This window comes from Coregonus lavaretus, assembly GCF_964263955.1.
Source record: "Coregonus lavaretus genome assembly, contig: HAP1_SCAFFOLD_7639, whole genome shotgun sequence".
NCBI classification, from domain to species: domain Eukaryota; kingdom Metazoa; phylum Chordata; class Actinopteri; order Salmoniformes; family Salmonidae; genus Coregonus; species Coregonus lavaretus.
In genome coordinates, this window is record NW_028161823.1 from 1 (window position 1) to 17,851 (window position 17,851).

Genomic DNA, 17,851 nt, shown 5'->3' on the forward strand with positions numbered 1-17,851 from the left:
GTTCCCCAACAAGGTAACCCCCACACCATGACCAAACTGCAGGAGGAGTTAGATACTGTGTTCCCCAACAAGGTAACCCCCACACCATGACCAAACTGCAGGAGGAGTTAGATACTGTGTTCCCCAACAAGGTAACCCCCACACCATGACCAAACTGCAGGAGGAGATAGATACTGTGTTCCCCAACAAGGTAACCCCCACACCATGACCAAACTGCAGGAGGAGTTAGATACTGTGTTCCCCAACAAGGTAACCCCCACACCATGACCAAACTGCAGGAGGAGATAGATACTGTGTTCCCCAACAAGGTAACCCCCACACCATGACCAAACTGCAGGAGGAGTTAGATACTGTGTTCCCCAACAAGGTAACCCCCACACCATGACCAAACTGCAGGAGGAGATAGATACTGTGTTCCCCAACAAGGTAACCCCCACACCATGACCAAACTGCAGGAGGAGATAGATACTGTGTTCCCCAACAAGGTAACCTCCACACCATGACCAAACTGCAGGAGGAAATAGATACTGTGTTCCCCAACAAGGTAACCCCCACACCATGACCAAACTGCAGGAGGAGATAGATACTGTGTTCCCCAACAAGGTAACCCCCACACCATGACCAAACTGCAGGAGGAGATAGATACTGTGTTCCCCAACAAGGTAATCCCCACACCATGACCAAACTGCAGGAGGAGATAGATACTGTGTTCCCCATCAAAGTAACCCCCACACCATGACCAAACTGCAGGAGGAGATAGATACTGTGTTCCCCAACAAGGTAACCCCCACACCATGACCAAACTGCAGGAGGAGATAGATACTGTGTTCCCCAACAAGGTAACCCCCACACCATGACCAAACTGCAGGAGGAGATAGATACTGTGTTCCCCAACAAGGTAACCCCCACACCATGACCAAACTGCAGGAGGAGATAGATACTGTGTTCCCCAACAAGGTAACCCCCACACCATGACCAAACTGCAGGAGGAGATAGATACTGTGTTCCCCAACAAGGTAACCCCCACACCATGACCAAACTGCAGGAGGAGATAGATACTGTGTTCCCCAACAAGGTAACCCCCACACCATGACCAAACTGCAGGAGGAGATAGATACTGTGTTCCCCAACAAGGTAACCCCCACACCATGACCAAACTGCAGGAGGAGATAGATACTGTGTTCCCCAACAAGGTAACCCCCACACCATGACCAAACCGCAGGAGGAGTTAGATACTGTGTTCCCCAACAAGGTAACCCCCACACCATGACCAAACTGCAGGAGGAGATAGATACTGTGTTCCCCAACAAGGTAACCCCCACACCATGACCAAACTGCAGGAGGAGATAGATACTGTGTTCCCCAACAAGGTAACCCCCACACCATGACCAAACTGCAGGAGGAGATAGATACTGTGTTCCCCAACAAGGTAACCCCCACACCATGACCAAACTGCAGGAGGAGATAGATACTGTGTTCCCCAACAAGGTAACCCCCACACCATGACTAAACTGCAGGAGGAGATAGATACTGTGTTCCCCAACAAGGTAACCCCCACACCATGACCAAACTGCAGGAGGAGATAGATACTGTGTTCCCCATCAAAGTAACCCCGGTGTCAGATGTGGTGAGGTACTGATGTACACTACCGGTCAAAAGTTTTAGAATACCTACTCATTCAAGGGTTTTTCTTTATTTTTACTATTTTCTACACTGTAGAATAATAGTGAAGACATCAAAACTATGAAATAACACATATGGAATCATGTAGTAACCAAAAAAGTGTTAAACAAATCCAAATATATTTTATATTTGAGATTCTTCAAATAGCCACCCTTTGCCTTGATGACAGCTTTGCACACTCTTGGCATTCGATCAACCAGCTTCACCTGGAATGCTTTTCCAACAGTCTTGAAGGAGTTCCCACATATGCTGAGCACTTGTTGACTGCTTGTCCTTCACTCTGCGGTCTGACTCATCCCAAACCATCTCAATTTGGTTGAAGTTGGGGGATTGTGGAGGCCAAGTCATCTGATGCAGCACTCCATCACTCTCCTTCTTGGAAAAATAGTCCTTACACAGCCTGGAGGTGTTTTGGGTCATTGTCCTATTGAGAAAACAAATGATAGTCCCACTAAGCACAAACCAGATGGGATGGCGTATCGCTGCAGAATGCTGAGGTAGCCATGCTGGTTAAGTGTTCCTTGAATTCTAAATAAATCACAGACAGTGTCACCAGCAAAGCACCCCCACACATCACACCTCCTCCTCCATGCTTTACGGTGGGAAATACACATTGCGTATCACAAAGACACAGCGTTTGGATCCAAAAATCTCCAATTTGGACTCCAGACCAAAGGACAAATTTCCTCCGGTCTAATGTCCATTGCTCGTGTTTCTTGGCCCATGCAAGTCTCTTCTTCTTATTGGTGTCCTTTAGTAGTGGTTTGAAGGCCTGATTCACACAGTCTCCTCTGAACTGTTGATGTTGAGATGTGTCTGTTACTTGAACTCTGTGAAGCATTTATTCAGGTTGCAATTTCTGAGGCTGGTAACTCTAATGAACTTATCCTCTGCAGCAGAGGTAACTCTGGGTCTTCCATTCCTGTGGCGGTCCTCATGAGAGCCAGTTTCATCATAGCGCTTGATGGGTTTTTGCAACTGCACTTAAAGAAACTTTCAATGTTCTTGAAATGTTCCGTATTGACTGACCTTCATGTCTTAAAGTAATGATGGACTGTCATTTCTTTTTGCTTATTTGAGCTGTTCTTGCCATAATAGGGACTTGGTCTTTTACCAAATAGGGCTATCTTCTGAATACCCCCCTATCTTGTCACAACACAACTGATTGGCTTAAGAAGGAAAGAAATTCCACAAATTAACTTTTAAGAAGGCACACCTGTTAATTGAAATGCATTCCAGGTGACTACCTCATGAAGATGGTTGAGAGAATGCCAAGAGTGTGCAGTGCAGTCATCAAGGCAAAGGGTGGCTATTTGAAGAATCTCAAATATAAAATATATTTTGATTTGTTTAACACTTTTTTTGGTTACTACATGATTCCATATGTGTTATTTCATAGTTCTGATGTCTTCACTATTATTCTACAATGTAGAAAATAGTAAAAAATAAACAAAAACCCTTGAATGAGTGGGTGTTCTAAAACTTGTGACCGGTAGTGTAAGTATTCACATGTGTGTGTAACCCCGGTGCCAGATGTGGTGAGGTACTGATGTGTGTGTAACCCCGGTGCCAGATGTGTTGAGGTACTGACGTGTGTGTAACCCCGGTGCCAGATGTGTTGAGGTACTGACGTGTGTGTAACCCCGGTGCCAGATGAGGTGAGGTACTGACGTGTGTGTAACCCCGGTGCCAGATGTGGTGAGGTACTGATGTATGTGTAACCCCGGTGCCAGATGTGGTGAGGGACTGATGTATGTGTAACCCCGGTGTCAGATGTGGTGAGGGACTGATGTGTGTGTAACCACGGTGCCAGATATGGTAAGGTACTGATGTATGTGTAACCCCGGTTCAGGCTCCTATCCAGTACGAAGCTCTGATGCAGATGGACTATCTGGACAGTGTGTTGAACGAGTCTCTGAGACTGTATCCCATCTTCGGCCGACTGGAGAGGGTCGCCAAGAAGACGGTGGAGATCAACGGCATCGTCATCCCCAAAGACTGCGTTGTCATGGTTCCCACGTGGACCCTCCACCGCGACCCAGAGATCTGGTCCGACGCTGAGGAGTTCAAACCAGAGAGGTACTGGACCACACCGTAACCACGGCACAACCACAATTCAACCACATCACAACCACAGCACAACCACAATTCAACCACATCACAACCACAGCACAACCACAATACAATTTCAAAAGCACTACTTTACTACAACACAAGGATAAACACACTGCTGCAATGTAACCACAACTACAGTGCATCATTATACTGCAGGGCAATGTGTTGTGTCTGAACCACAACCACAACCACAAATCAACTACAAAACAATGTGTAATGTGACTGAACCACAACCACAAATCAACTACAATACAATGTGTAATGTGTTTGAACCACAACCACAAATCAACTACAATACAATGTGTAATGTGTCTGAACCACAACCACAAATCAACTACAATACAATGTGTAATGTGACTGAACCACAACCACAAATCAACTACAATACAATGTGTAATGTGTCTGAACCACAACCACAAATCAACTACAATGTAATTTGTCTGAACCACAACCACAAATCAACTACAATACAATGTGTAATGTGACAGAACTACGACCACAAATCAACTACAATACAATGTGTAATGTGTCTGAACCACAACCACAAATCAACTACAATACAATGTGTAATGTGACAGAACTACAACCACAAATCAACTACAATACAATGTGTAATGTGACTGAACCACAACCACAACCACAAATCAACTACAATACAATGTGTAATGTGACTGAACCACAACCACAAATCAACTACAATACAATGTGTAATGTGACTGAACCACAACCACAAATCAACTACAATACAATGTGTAATGTGACTGAACCACAACCACAAATCAACTACAATACAATGTGTAATGTGACTGAACCACAACCACAAATCAACTACAATACAATGTGTAATGTGACTGAACCACAACCACAAATCAACTACAATACAATGTGTAATGTGACTGAACCACAACCACAAATCAACTACAATACAATGTGACTGAACCACAACCACAAATCAACTACAATACAATGTGTAATGTGACTGAACCACAACCACAAATCAACTACAATGTAATGCGACAGAACCACAACCACAAATCAACTACAATACAATGTGTAATTTGACTGAACCACAACCACAAATCAACTACAATACAATGTGTAATGTGTTTGAACCACAACCACAAATTAACTACAATGTAATGTGACTGAACCACAACCACAAATCAACTACAATACAATGTGTAATGTGACTGAACCACAACCACAAATCAACTACAATACAATGTGTAATGTGACTGAACCACAACCACAAATCAACTACAATACAATGTGTAATGTGACTGAACCACAACCACAAACCAACTACAATACAATGTGTAATGTGACTGAACCACAACCACAAATCAACTACAATAAAATGTGACTGAACCACAACCACAAATCAACTACAATACAATGTGTAATGTGACTGAACCACAACCACAAATCAACTACAATGTAATGCGACAGAACCACAACCACAAATCAACTACAATACAATGTGTAATGTGACTGAACCACAACCACAAATCAACTACAATACAATGTGTAATTTGTTTGAACCACAACCACAAATCAACTACAATGTAATGTGACAGAAATACAACCACAAATCAACTACAATACAATGTGTAATGTGACTGAACCACAACCACAAATCAACTACAAGACAATGTGTAATGTGTTTGAACCACAACCACAAATCAACTACAATGTAATGTGACAGAAATACAACCACAAACAACTACAATACAATGAGTAATGTGACTGAACCACAACCACAAATCAACTACAATACAATATGTAATGTGAATGAACCACAACCACAAATCAACTACAATATAATGTGTAATGTGACTGAACCACAACCACAAATCAACTACAATACAATGTGTAATGTGACTGAACCACAACCACAAATCAACTACAATCCAATGTGTAATGTGTCTGAACCACAACCACAAATCAACTACAATACAATGTGTAATGTGTCTGAACCAAGACCACAAATCAACTACAATACAATGTGACTGAACCACAACCACAAATCAACTACAATACAATGTGTAATGTGACTGAACCACAACCACAAATCAACTACAATACAATGTGTAATGTGACTGAACCACAACCACAAATCAACTACAATAAAATGTGACTGAACCACAACCACAAATCAACTACAATACAATGTGTAATGTGACTGAACCACAACCACAAATCAACTACAATGTAATGCGACAGAACCACAACCACAAATCAACTACAATACAATGTGTAATGTGACTGAACCACAACCACAAATCAACTACAATACAATGTGTAATTTGTTTGAACCACAACCACAAATCAACTACAATGTAATGTGACAGAAATACAACCACAAATCAACTACAATACAATGTGTAATGTGACTGAACCACAACCACAAATCAACTACAAGACAATGTGTAATGTGTTTGAACCACAACCACAAATCAACTACAATGTAATGTGACAGAAATACAACCACAAACAACTACAATACAATGAGTAATGTGACTGAACCACAACCACAAATCAACTACAATACAATATGTAATGTGAATGAACCACAACCACAAATCAACTACAATATAATGTGTAATGTGACTGAACCACAACCACAAATCAACTACAATACAATGTGTAATGTGACTGAACCACAACCACAAATCAACTACAATCCAATGTGTAATGTGTCTGAACCACAACCACAAATCAACTACAATACAATGTGTAATGTGTCTGAACCAAGACCACAAATCAACTACAATACAATGTGACTGAACCACAACCACAAATCAACTACAATACAATGTGTAATGTGACTGAACCACAACCACAAATCAACTACAATACAATGTGTAATGTGACTGAACCACAACCACAAATCAACTACAATACAATGTGTAATGTGACTGAACCACAACCACAAATCAACTACAATACAATGTGTAATTTGTTTGAACCACAACCACAAATCAACTACAATGTAATGTGACAGAAATACAACCACAAATCAACTACAATACAATGTGTAATGTGACTGAACCACAACCACAAATCAACTACAAGACAATGTGTAATGTGTTTGAACCACAACCACAAATCAACTACAATGTAATGTGACAGAAATACAACCACAAACAACTACAATACAATGAGTAATGTGACTGAACCACAACCACAAATCAACTACAATACAATATGTAATGTGAATGAACCACAACCACAAATCAACTACAATACAATGTGACTGAACCACAACCACAAATCAACTACAATACAATGTGTAATGTGACTGAACCACAACCACAAATCAACTACAATGTAATGCGACAGAAACACAACCACAAATCAACTACAATACAATGTGTAATGTGTTTGAACCACAACCACAAATCAACTACAATGTAATGTGACAGAAATACAATCACAAATCCACTACAATACAATGTGTAATGTGACTGAACCACAACCACAAATCAACTACAATACAATGTGTAATGTGACTGAACCACAACCACAAATCAACTACAATACAATGTGTAATGTGACTGAACCTCAACCACAAATCAACTACAATACAATGTGTAATGTGTCTGAACCACAACCACAAATCAACTACAATACAATGTGTAATGTGTCTGAACCACAACCACAAATCAACTACAATACAATGTGTAATGTGACTGAACCACAACCACAAATCAACTACAATATAATGTGTAATGTGACTGAACCACAACCACAAATCAACTACAATACAATGTGTAATGTGACTGAACCACAACCACAAATCAACTACAATCCAATGTGTAATGTGTCTGAACCACAACCACAAATCAACTACAATACAATGTGTAATGTGTCTGAACCACAACCACAAATCAACTACAATACAATGTGACTGAACCACAACCACAAATCAACTACAATACAATGTGTAATGTGACTGAACCACAACCACAAATCAACTACAATACAATGTGTAATGTGACTGAACCACAACCACAAATCAACTACAATACAATGTGTAATGTGACTGAACCACAACCACAAATCAACTACAATACAATGTGACTGAACCACAACCACAAATCAACTACAATACAATGTGTAATGTGACTGAACCACAACCACAAATCAACTACAATGTAATGCGACAGAAACACAACCACAAATCAACTACAATACAATGTGTAATGTGTTTGAACCACAACCACAAATCAACTACAATGTAATGTGACTGAAATACAACCACAAATCCACTACAATACAATGTGTAATGTGACTGAACCACAACCACAAATCAACTACAATACAATGTGTAATGTGACTGAACCACAACCACAAATCAACTACAATACAATGTGTAATGTGACTGAACCTCAACCACAAATCAACTACAATACAATGTGTAATGTGACTGAACCACAACCACAAATCACCTACAATACAATGTGTAATGTGACTGAACCACAACCACAAATCAACTACAATACAATGTGACTGAACCACAACCACAAATCAACTACAATACAATGTGTAATGTGACTGAACCACAACCACAAATCAACTACAATGTAATGCGACAGAACCACAACCACAAATCAACTACAATACAATGTGTAATGTGACTGAACCACAACCACAAATCAACTACAATGTAATGTGACAGAAATACAACCACAAATCAACTACAATCCAATGTGTAATGTGACTGAACCACAACCACAAATCAACTACAATACAATGTGTAATGTGTCTGAACCACAACCACAAATCAACTACATTACAATGTGTAATGTGTCTGAACCACAACCACAAATCAACTACAATACAATGTGTAATGTGACTGAACCACAACCACAAATCAACTACAATACAATGTGTAATGTGACTGAACCACAACCAAAAATCAACTACAATACAATGTGTAATGTGACTGAACCACAACCACAAATCAACTACAATACAATGTGTAATATGACTGAACCACAACCACAAATCAACTACAATACAATGTGTAATGTGTCTGAACCACAACCACAAATCAACTACAATACAATGTGTAATGTGTCTGAACCACAACCACAAATCAACTACAATACAATGTGACTGAACCACAACCACAAATCAACTAAAATACAATGTGTAATGTGACTGAACCACAACCACAAATCAACTACAATCCAATGTGTAATGTGACTGAACCACAACCACAAATCAACTCCAATCCAATGTGTAATGTGTCTGCCCTCTCCCTGTCCAGGTTCAGTAAGGAGAACAAGGAGTCTATTGACCCGTACACGTACATGCCGTTCGGGGCGGGGCCCAGGAACTGTATCGGGATGCGTTTCGCCCTGATCATGATCAAACTGGCCATGGTCGAGATCCTCCAGAGTTTCACATTCTCCGTCTGCGACGAGACCGAGGTGAGACGCTCACCTGAGCAGACGGAATATGACATCATCAAATATCAGTATCATTCATAGAGTTGGATAGAGGCTGCACTTACCGCAGCACTTGTTTTAACATGGTCAGCACCTGTTTTAACATGGACCTGTTTTAACATGGACCTGTTTTAGCATGGTCACTACCTGTTTTAACATGGTCACCACCTGTTTTAACATGGTCAACACCTGTTTTAACATGGTCACTACCTGTTTTAACATGGTCACCACCTGTTTTAACATGGTCACCACCTGTTTTAACATGGTCACCATCTGTTTTAACATGGACCTGTTTTAACATGGACCTGTTTTAACATGATCACCACCTGTTTTATCATGTTCACCACCTGTTTTAACATGGTCACCACCTGTTTTAACATGGTCACCAATTGTTTTAATATGGTCAGCACCTGTTTTAACATGGACCTGTTTTAGCATGGTAACCACCTGTTTTAACATGGACCTGTTTTAGCATGGTCACCACCTGTTTTAACATGGTCACTAACTGTTTTAACATGGTCACTACCTGTTTTAACATGGTCACCACCTGTTTTGACATGGTCACCACTTGTTTTACCATGGTCACCACCTGTTTTAACATGGTCAGCACCTGTTTTAGCATGGTCACCACCTGTTTTAACATGGTCACCACCTGTTTTAACATGGTCAGCGCCTGTTTTAGCATGGTCACCACTTGTTTTAACATGACCACCACCTGTTTTATCATGTTCACCACCTGTTTTAACATGGTCACCACCTGTTTTAACATGGTCACCAATTGTTTTAATATGGTCAGCACCTGTTTTAACATGGACCTGTTTTAGCATGGTAACCACCTGTTTTAACATGGACCTGTTTTAGCATGGTCACCACCTGTTTTAACATGGTCACTACCTTTTTTAACATGGTCACTACCTGTTTTAACATGGTCACCACCTGTTTTGACATTGTCACCACTTGTTTTACCATGGTCACCACCTGTTTTAACATGGTCAGCGCCTGTTTTAGCATGGTCACCACTTGTTTTAACATGGTCACCACCTGTTTTAACATGGTTTTAACATGGTCACCACCTGTTTTAACATGGTCACCACCTGTTTTACCATGGTCACCACCTGTTTTAACATGGTCACCACCTGTTTTAACATGGTCAGCGCCTGTTTTAGCATGGTCAGCGCCATCGTTGCAAATAAGGAAGAATCTCAATTGTCTTTCCTTGATACCTCGCATTCTCCATCCCCGCCTCCAACTCAAAACCCATTGGATGAGAAAGAATGCGAGGAATCAAGGAAATGCAATTGAGATTCTCCCTAGTCCTCTATTCAACTCTATGTTGACACTTCACACATAAAGACACTGGGGGGCGCTCTAGATCTGTGGTTAGGTTACTGTCTAATGGTTCAGGTCAGGACTATTCTTAGATCAGTGGTTAGGATAGTGTGTAATGGTTCAGGTTAGGACTGGGTCAGGGGAATCTGGTCTTGGATCAGTGGTTAGGTTAGTGTGTAATGGTTCCTGTTAGTACTGGGGGCTCTGGGATCTAATCCTAGATCTGTGGTTAAGGCTGGGGAGGGTTATGTAACAGGAGTTATCAGATGAGATTCTACCTGACCTGACAGGACGTCCAAAGATCAACACAACACACACAGCGCACACGCCCACACACACGCCCACAGACACTCCCACAGCAGTGTCCAACCAGCGAGTTGGAGATCATTTTACTTATAGGTTGTCCCCGTTAACCTGGCGTTACAAGGCCCATGCTCTACCAACTCAGCTACAAAGGACCACAGTATTAAACCTTGTCCTGGACTAAAACACACTTTCAATGGACATTATCCCATAATGCAAGTTGTTGAATCCAAGGGCTCGTATTCACAAAGCGTCTCATAGTTGGAGATTGGCATCCAGGGTTAAATAATTTATTATGTTTCTTTGGACAGGGACAAGGTGAAACAAAAGTCTCAGAAGTGATGCGTTGCACCAGATTTAGCTAACAGCTCATTTACATCTGCAGTCCCTGAAATAAATAGTTATATGCTATGTTCTGTCATGTCATATCATGTTTTGTCATGTTCTGTTATTCTCTATAGATCCTGTTGGAGATGGACAACCAGGGTTATGTTCTGTTCTGTTATTCTCTATAGATCCTGTTGGAGATGGACAACCAGGGTTATGTTCTGTTCTGTTATTCTCTATAGATCCTGTTGGAGATGGACAACCAGGGTTATGTTATGTTATGTTCTGTTATTCTCTATAGATCCTGTTGGAGATGGATAAATCAAATCAAATTTTATTGGTCACATGCGCCGAATACAACAGGTGCAGACATTACAGTGAAATGCTTACTTACAGCCCTTAACCAACAGTGCATTTATAAAAATAAAAAATAAAAATAAAAAAGTGTTGAGAAAAAAAGAGCAGAAGTAAAATAAAATAACAGTAGGGAGGCTATATATACAGGGGGGTACCGGTGCAGAGTCAATGTGTGGGGGCACCGGCTATTTGAGGTAGTTGAAGTAATATGTACATGTGGGTAGAGTTAAAGTGACTATGCATAAATAATTAACAGAGTAGCAGCAGCGTAAAAAGGATGGGGTGGGGGGGCAGTGCAAATAGTCCGGGTAGCCATGATTAGCTGTTCAGGAGTCTTATGGCTTGGGGGTAGAAGCTGTTGAGAAGTCTTTTGGACCTAGACTTGGCACTCCGGTACCGCTTGCCGTGCGGTAGCAGAGAGAACAGTCTATGACTAGGGTGGCTGGAGTCTTTGACAATTTTGAGGGCCTTCCTCTGACACCGCCTGGTATAGAGGTCCTGGATGGCAGGAAGCTTGGCCCCAGTGATGTACTGGGCCGTACGCACTACCCTCTGTAGTGCCTTGCGGTCGGAGGCCAAGCAGTTGCCATACCAGGCGGTGATGCAACCAGTCAGTATGCTCTCGATGGTGCAGCTGTAGAATTTTTTGAGGATCTGAGGACCCATGCCAAATCTTTTCAGTCTCCTGAGGGGGAATAGGCTTTGTCGTGCCCTCTTCACGACTGTCTTGGTGTGTTTGGACCATGATAGTTCGTTGGTGATGTGGACACCAAGGAACTTGAAGCTCTCAACCTGTTCCACTACAGCCCCGTCGATGAGAATGGGGGCGTGCTCAGTCCTCTTTTTTTTCCTGTAGTCCACAATCATCTCCTTTGTCTTGGTCACGTTGAGGGAGAGGTTGTTGTCCTGGCACCACACGGCCAGGTCTCTGACCTCCTCCCTATAGGCTGTCTCATCGTTGTCGGTGATCAGGCCTACCACTGTTGTGTCGTCGGCAAACTTAATGATGGTGTTGGAGTCGTGCCTGGCCATGCAGTCATGGGTGAACAGAGAGTACAGGAGGGGACTGAGCACGCACCCCTGAGGGGCCCCCGTGTTGAGGATCAGTGTGGCAGATGTGTTGTTACCTACCCTTACCACCTGGGGGCGGCCCGTCAGGAAGTCCAGGATCCAGTTGCAGAGGGAGGTGTTTAGTCCCAGGATCCTTAGCTTAGTGATGAGCTTAGAGGGCACAATGGTGTTGATAACCAGGGTTTGTTCTGTTCTGTTATTCTCTATAGATCCTGTTGGAGATGGACAACCAGGGTTATGTTCTGTTCTGTTATTCTCTATAGATCCTGTTGGAGATGGACAACCAGGGTTCTGTTCTGTTCTGTTATTCTCTATAGATCCTGTTGGAGATGGACAACCAGGGTTATGTTCTGTTCTGTTCTGTTATTCTCTATAGATCCTGTTGGAGATGGACAACCAGAGATCTGTTCTGTTCTGTTATTCTCTATTGATCCTGTTGGAGATGGACAACTAGGGTTAGGTTCTGTTCTGTCATGTTATTCTCTATAGATCCTGTTGGATATGGACAACCAGGGTTATGTTCTGTTCTGTTCTCTTATTCTCTATAGATCCTGTTGGAGATGGAAAACCAGGATTATGTTCTGTTCTGTTATTCTCTATAGATCCCGTTGGAGATGGACAACCAGGGTTCTGTTCTGTTCTGTTCTGTTATTCTCTATAGATCCTGTTGGAGATGGACAACCAGGGTTATGTTCTGTTCTGTTATTCTCTATAGATCCCGTTGGAGATGGACAACCAAGGTTATGTTCTGTTTTGTTATTCTCTATAGATCCTGTTGGAGATGGACAGCCAGGGTTATGTTCTGTCATGTAATTCTCTATAGATCCTGTTGGAGATGGACAACCAGGGTTATGTTCTGTTCTGTTATTCTCTATAGATCCTGTTGGATATGGACAACCAGGGTTATGTTATGTTCTGTTATTCTCTATAGATCCTGTTGGAGATGGACAACCAGAGATCTGTTCTGTTCTGTTATTCTCTATAGATCCTGTTGGAGATGGACAACTAGGGTTAGGTTCTGTTCTGTTCTGTTATTCTCTATAGATCCTGTTGGAGATGGACAACCAGGGTTATGTTCTGTTCTGTTCTGTTATTCTCTATAGATCCTGTTGGAGATGGACAACCAGGGTTATATTCTGTTCTGTTCTGTTATTCTCTATAGATCCTGTTGGAGATGGACAACCAAGGTTATGTTCTGTTTTGTTATTCTCTATAGATCCTGTTGGAGATGGACAACCAGGGTTATGTTATGTTCTGTTCTGTTATTCTCTATAGATCCTGTTGGAGATGGACAACCAAGGTTATGTTCTGTTCTGTTTTTCTCTATATATCCTGTTGGAGATGGACAACCAGGGTTCTGTTCTGTTCTGTTATTCTCTATAGATCCTGATGGAGATGGACAACCAGGGTTATGTTCTGTTCTGTTCTGTTATTCTCTATAGATCCTGTTGGAGATGGACAACCAAGGTTATGTTCTGTTTTGTTCTGTTATTCTCTATAGATCCTGTTGGAGATGGACAGCCAGGGTTATGTTCTGTCATGTTATTCTCTATAGATCCTGTTGGAGATGGACAACCAGGGTTATGTTCTGTTCTGTTATTCTCTATAGATCCTGTTGGAGATGGACAACCAGGGTTATGTTATGTTCTGTTCTGTTATTCTCTATATATCCTGTTGGAGATGGACAACCAGGGTTATGTTCTGTCATGTTATTCTCTATAGATCCTGTTGGAGATGGACAACCAGGGTTATGTTCTGTTCTGTTATTCTCTATAGATCCTGTTGGAGATGGACAACCAGGGTTATGTTATGTTCTGTTCTGTTATTCTCTATAGATCCTGTTGGAGATGGACAACCAGGGTTATGTTCTGTTCTGTTATTCTCTATAGATCCTGTTGGAGATGGACAACCAGGGTTATGTTCTGTTCTGTTATTCTCTATAGATCCTGTTGGAGATGGACAACCAGGGTTATGTTCTGTTCTGTTATTCTCTATAGATCCTGTTGGAGATGGACAACCAGGGTTCTGTTCTGTTCTGTTATTCTCTATAGATCCTGTTGGAGATGGACAACCAGGGTTATGTTCTGTTCTGTTCTGTTATTCTCTATAGATCCTGTTGGAGATGGGCAACCAGAGATCTGTTCTGTTCTGTTATTCTCTATAGATCCTGTTGGAGATGGACAAATAGGGTTAGGTTCTGTTCTGTCATGTTATTCTCTATAGATCCTGTTGGATATAGACAACCAGGGTTATGTTCTGTTCTGTTATTCTCTATAGATCCTGTTGGAGATGGACAACCAGGGTTATGTTCTGTTCTGTTCTGTTATTCTCTATAGATCCTGTTGGATATGGACAACCAGGGTTATATTCTGTTCTGTTATTCTCTATATATCCTGTTGGAGATGGACAACCAGGGTTATGTTCTGTTCTGTTATTCTCTATAGATCCTGTTGGAGATGGACAACCAGGGTTTTGTTCTGTTCTGTTATTCTCTATAGATCCCATTGGAGATAGACAACCAGGGTTATGTTCTGTCATGTTATTCTCTATAGATCCTGTTGGAGATGGACAACCAGGGTTATGTTCTGTTCTGTTATTCTCTATAGATCCTGTTGGAGATGGACAACCAGGGTTCTGTTCTGTTCTGTTATTCTCTATAGATCCTGTTGGAGATGGACAACCAGGGTTATGTTCTGTTATGTTCTGTTATTCTCTATAGATCCTGTTGGAGATGGACAACCAGGGTTATGTTCTGTTCTGTTCTGTTATTCTATATAGATCCTGTTGGAGATGGACAACCAGGGTTATGTTCTGTCATGTTATTCTCTATAGATCCTGTTGGAGATGGACAACCAGGGTTCTTTTCTGTTCTGTTATTCTCTATAGATCCTGTTGGAGATGGACAACCAGGGTTATGTTCTGTTCTGTCATGTTATTCTCTATAGATCCTGTTGGAGATGGACAACCAGGGTTATGTTCTGTTCTGTTTTGTTATTCTCTATAGATCCTGTTGGAGATGGACAACCAGGGTTACGTTCTGTTCTGTTCTGTTATTCTCTATAGATCCTGTTGGATATAGACAACCAGGGTTAAGTTCTGTTTTGTTATTCTCCATAGATCCTGTTGGAGATGGACAACCAGGGTTATGTTCTGTTCTGTTATTCTCTATAGATCCTGTTGGAGATGGACAACCAGGGTTATGTTCTGTTCTGTTATTCTCTATAGATCCCATTGGAGATAGACAACCAGGGTTATGTTCTGTCATGTTATTCTCTATAGATCCTGTTGGAGATGGACAACCAGGGTTATGTTCTGTTCTGTTATTCTCTATAGATCCTGTTGGAGATGGACAACCAGGGTTCTGTTCTGTTCTGTTATTCTCTATAGATCCTGTTGGAGATGGACAACCAGGGTTATGTTCTGTTCTGTTCTGTTATTCTCTATAGATCCTGTTGGAGATGGACAACCAGGGTTATGTTCTGTTCTGTTCTGTTATTCTATATAGATCCTGTTGGAGATGGACAACCAGGGTTATGTTCTGTCATGTTATTCTCTATAGATCCTGTTGGAGATGGACAACCAGGGTTATATTCTGTTCTGTTATTCTCTATAGATCCTGTTGGAGATGGACAACCAGGGTTATGTTCTGTTCTGTCATGTTATTCTCTATAGATCCTGTTGGAGATGGACAACCAGGGTTATGTTCTGTTCTGTTTTGTTATTCTCTATAGATCCTGTTGGAGATGGACAACCAGGGTTACGTTCTGTTCTGTTCTGTTATTCTCTATAGATCCTGTTGGATATAGACAACCAGGGTTAAGTTCTGTTTTGTTATTCTCCATAGATCCTGTTGGAGATGGACAACCAGGGTTATGTTCTGTTCTGTTATTCTCTATAGATCCTGTTGGAGATGGACAACCAGGGTTATGTTCTGTTCTGTTATTCTCTATAGATCCCATTGGAGATAGACAACCAGGGTTATGTTCTGTCATGTTATTCTCTATAGATCCTGTTGGAGATGGACAACCAGGGTTATGTTCTGTTCTGTTATTCTCTATAGATCCTGTTGGAGATGGACAACCAGGGTTCTGTTCTGTTCTGTTATTCTCTATAGATCCTGTTGGAGATGGACAACCAGGGTTATGTTCTGTTCTGTTCTGTTATTCTCTATAGATCCTGTTGGAGATGGACAACCAGGGTTATGTTCTGTTCTGTTCTGTTATTCTATATAGATCCTGTTGGAGATGGACAACCAGGGTTATGTTCTGTCATGTTATTCTCTATAGATCCTGTTGGAGATGGACAACCAGGGTTATATTCTGTTCTGTTATTCTCTATAGATCCTGTTGGAGATGGACAACCAGGGTTATGTTCTGTTCTGTCATGTTATTCTCTATAGATCCTGTTGGAGATGGACAACCAGGGTTATGTTCTGTTCTGTTTTGTTATTCTCTATAGATCCTGTTGGAGATGGACAACCAGGGTTACGTTCTGTTCTGTTCTGTTATTCTCTATAGATCCTGTTGGATATAGACAACCAGGGTTAAGTTCTGTTTTGTTATTCTCCATAGATCCCGTTGGAGATGGATATCCAGGGTCTGCTGATGCCCAAACGACCAATCAAACTGAGGCTGGAGCCCCGTAGCAACACCCCTAGCAACACCACCTCCACCTCTCTCAAGAGTCCAAAAACATGACCAAATGCAGGAGTACCCTACCAAACCCTACCCTACCCTGGATTAGCCTACCATCTGTCTATCTATCGATCGATCGATCTATCTATCTATCTATCTATCTATCTATCTATCTATCTATCTATCTATCTATCTATCTATCTATCTATCTATCTATCTATCTATCTATCTATCTATCTATCTATCTATCTATCTATCTATCTATCTATCTATCTATCTATCTATCTATCTATCTATCTATCTATCTATCTATCTATCTATCTATCTATCTATCTATCTATCTATCTATCTATCTATCTATCCATCCATCCATCCATCCATCCATCCATCCATCCATCCATCCATCCATCCATCCATCCATCCATCCATCCATCCATCCATCCATCCATCCATCCCTACCTACCTACCTACCTACCTACCTACCTACCTACCTACCTACCTACCTACCTACCTACCTACCTACCTACCTACCTACCTACCTACCTACCTACCTACCTACCTACCTACCTACCTACC

At 41.4% G+C, this 17,851-nt stretch overlaps 1 protein-coding gene across 1 annotated transcript; it reads left to right on the plus strand.

Annotated features, from left to right (window-relative positions):
* Nucleotides 1-484: 484 nt before the first annotated feature.
* LOC311120031 (cytochrome P450 3A27-like) lies at nucleotides 485-17,435 on the plus strand. The gene is made up of 4 exons (XM_084194662.1): nucleotides 485-544; nucleotides 3,536-3,762; nucleotides 9,074-9,236; nucleotides 17,213-17,435. Exons 1-4 carry the CDS (start codon nucleotides 500-502, stop codon nucleotides 17,336-17,338), a joined length of 561 nt encoding a protein of 186 aa, XP_084050788.1. The 5' UTR covers nucleotides 485-499; the 3' UTR covers nucleotides 17,339-17,435.
* Nucleotides 17,436-17,851: the final 416 nt, after the last annotated feature.

Coding starts and splice junctions, on each gene's coding strand:
- LOC311120031 (XM_084194662.1), top strand. CDS start 500: ATGACCAAACTGCAGGAGGAAATAGATACTGTGTTCCCCAACAAG. Junction 545..3,535: donor ATACTGTGTTCCCCAACAAG/GTAACCCCCACA, acceptor ACCCCGGTTCAG/GCTCCTATCCAGTACGAAGC. Junction 9,237..17,212: donor CCGTCTGCGACGAGACCGAG/GTGAGACGCTCA, acceptor TATTCTCCATAG/ATCCCGTTGGAGATGGATAT.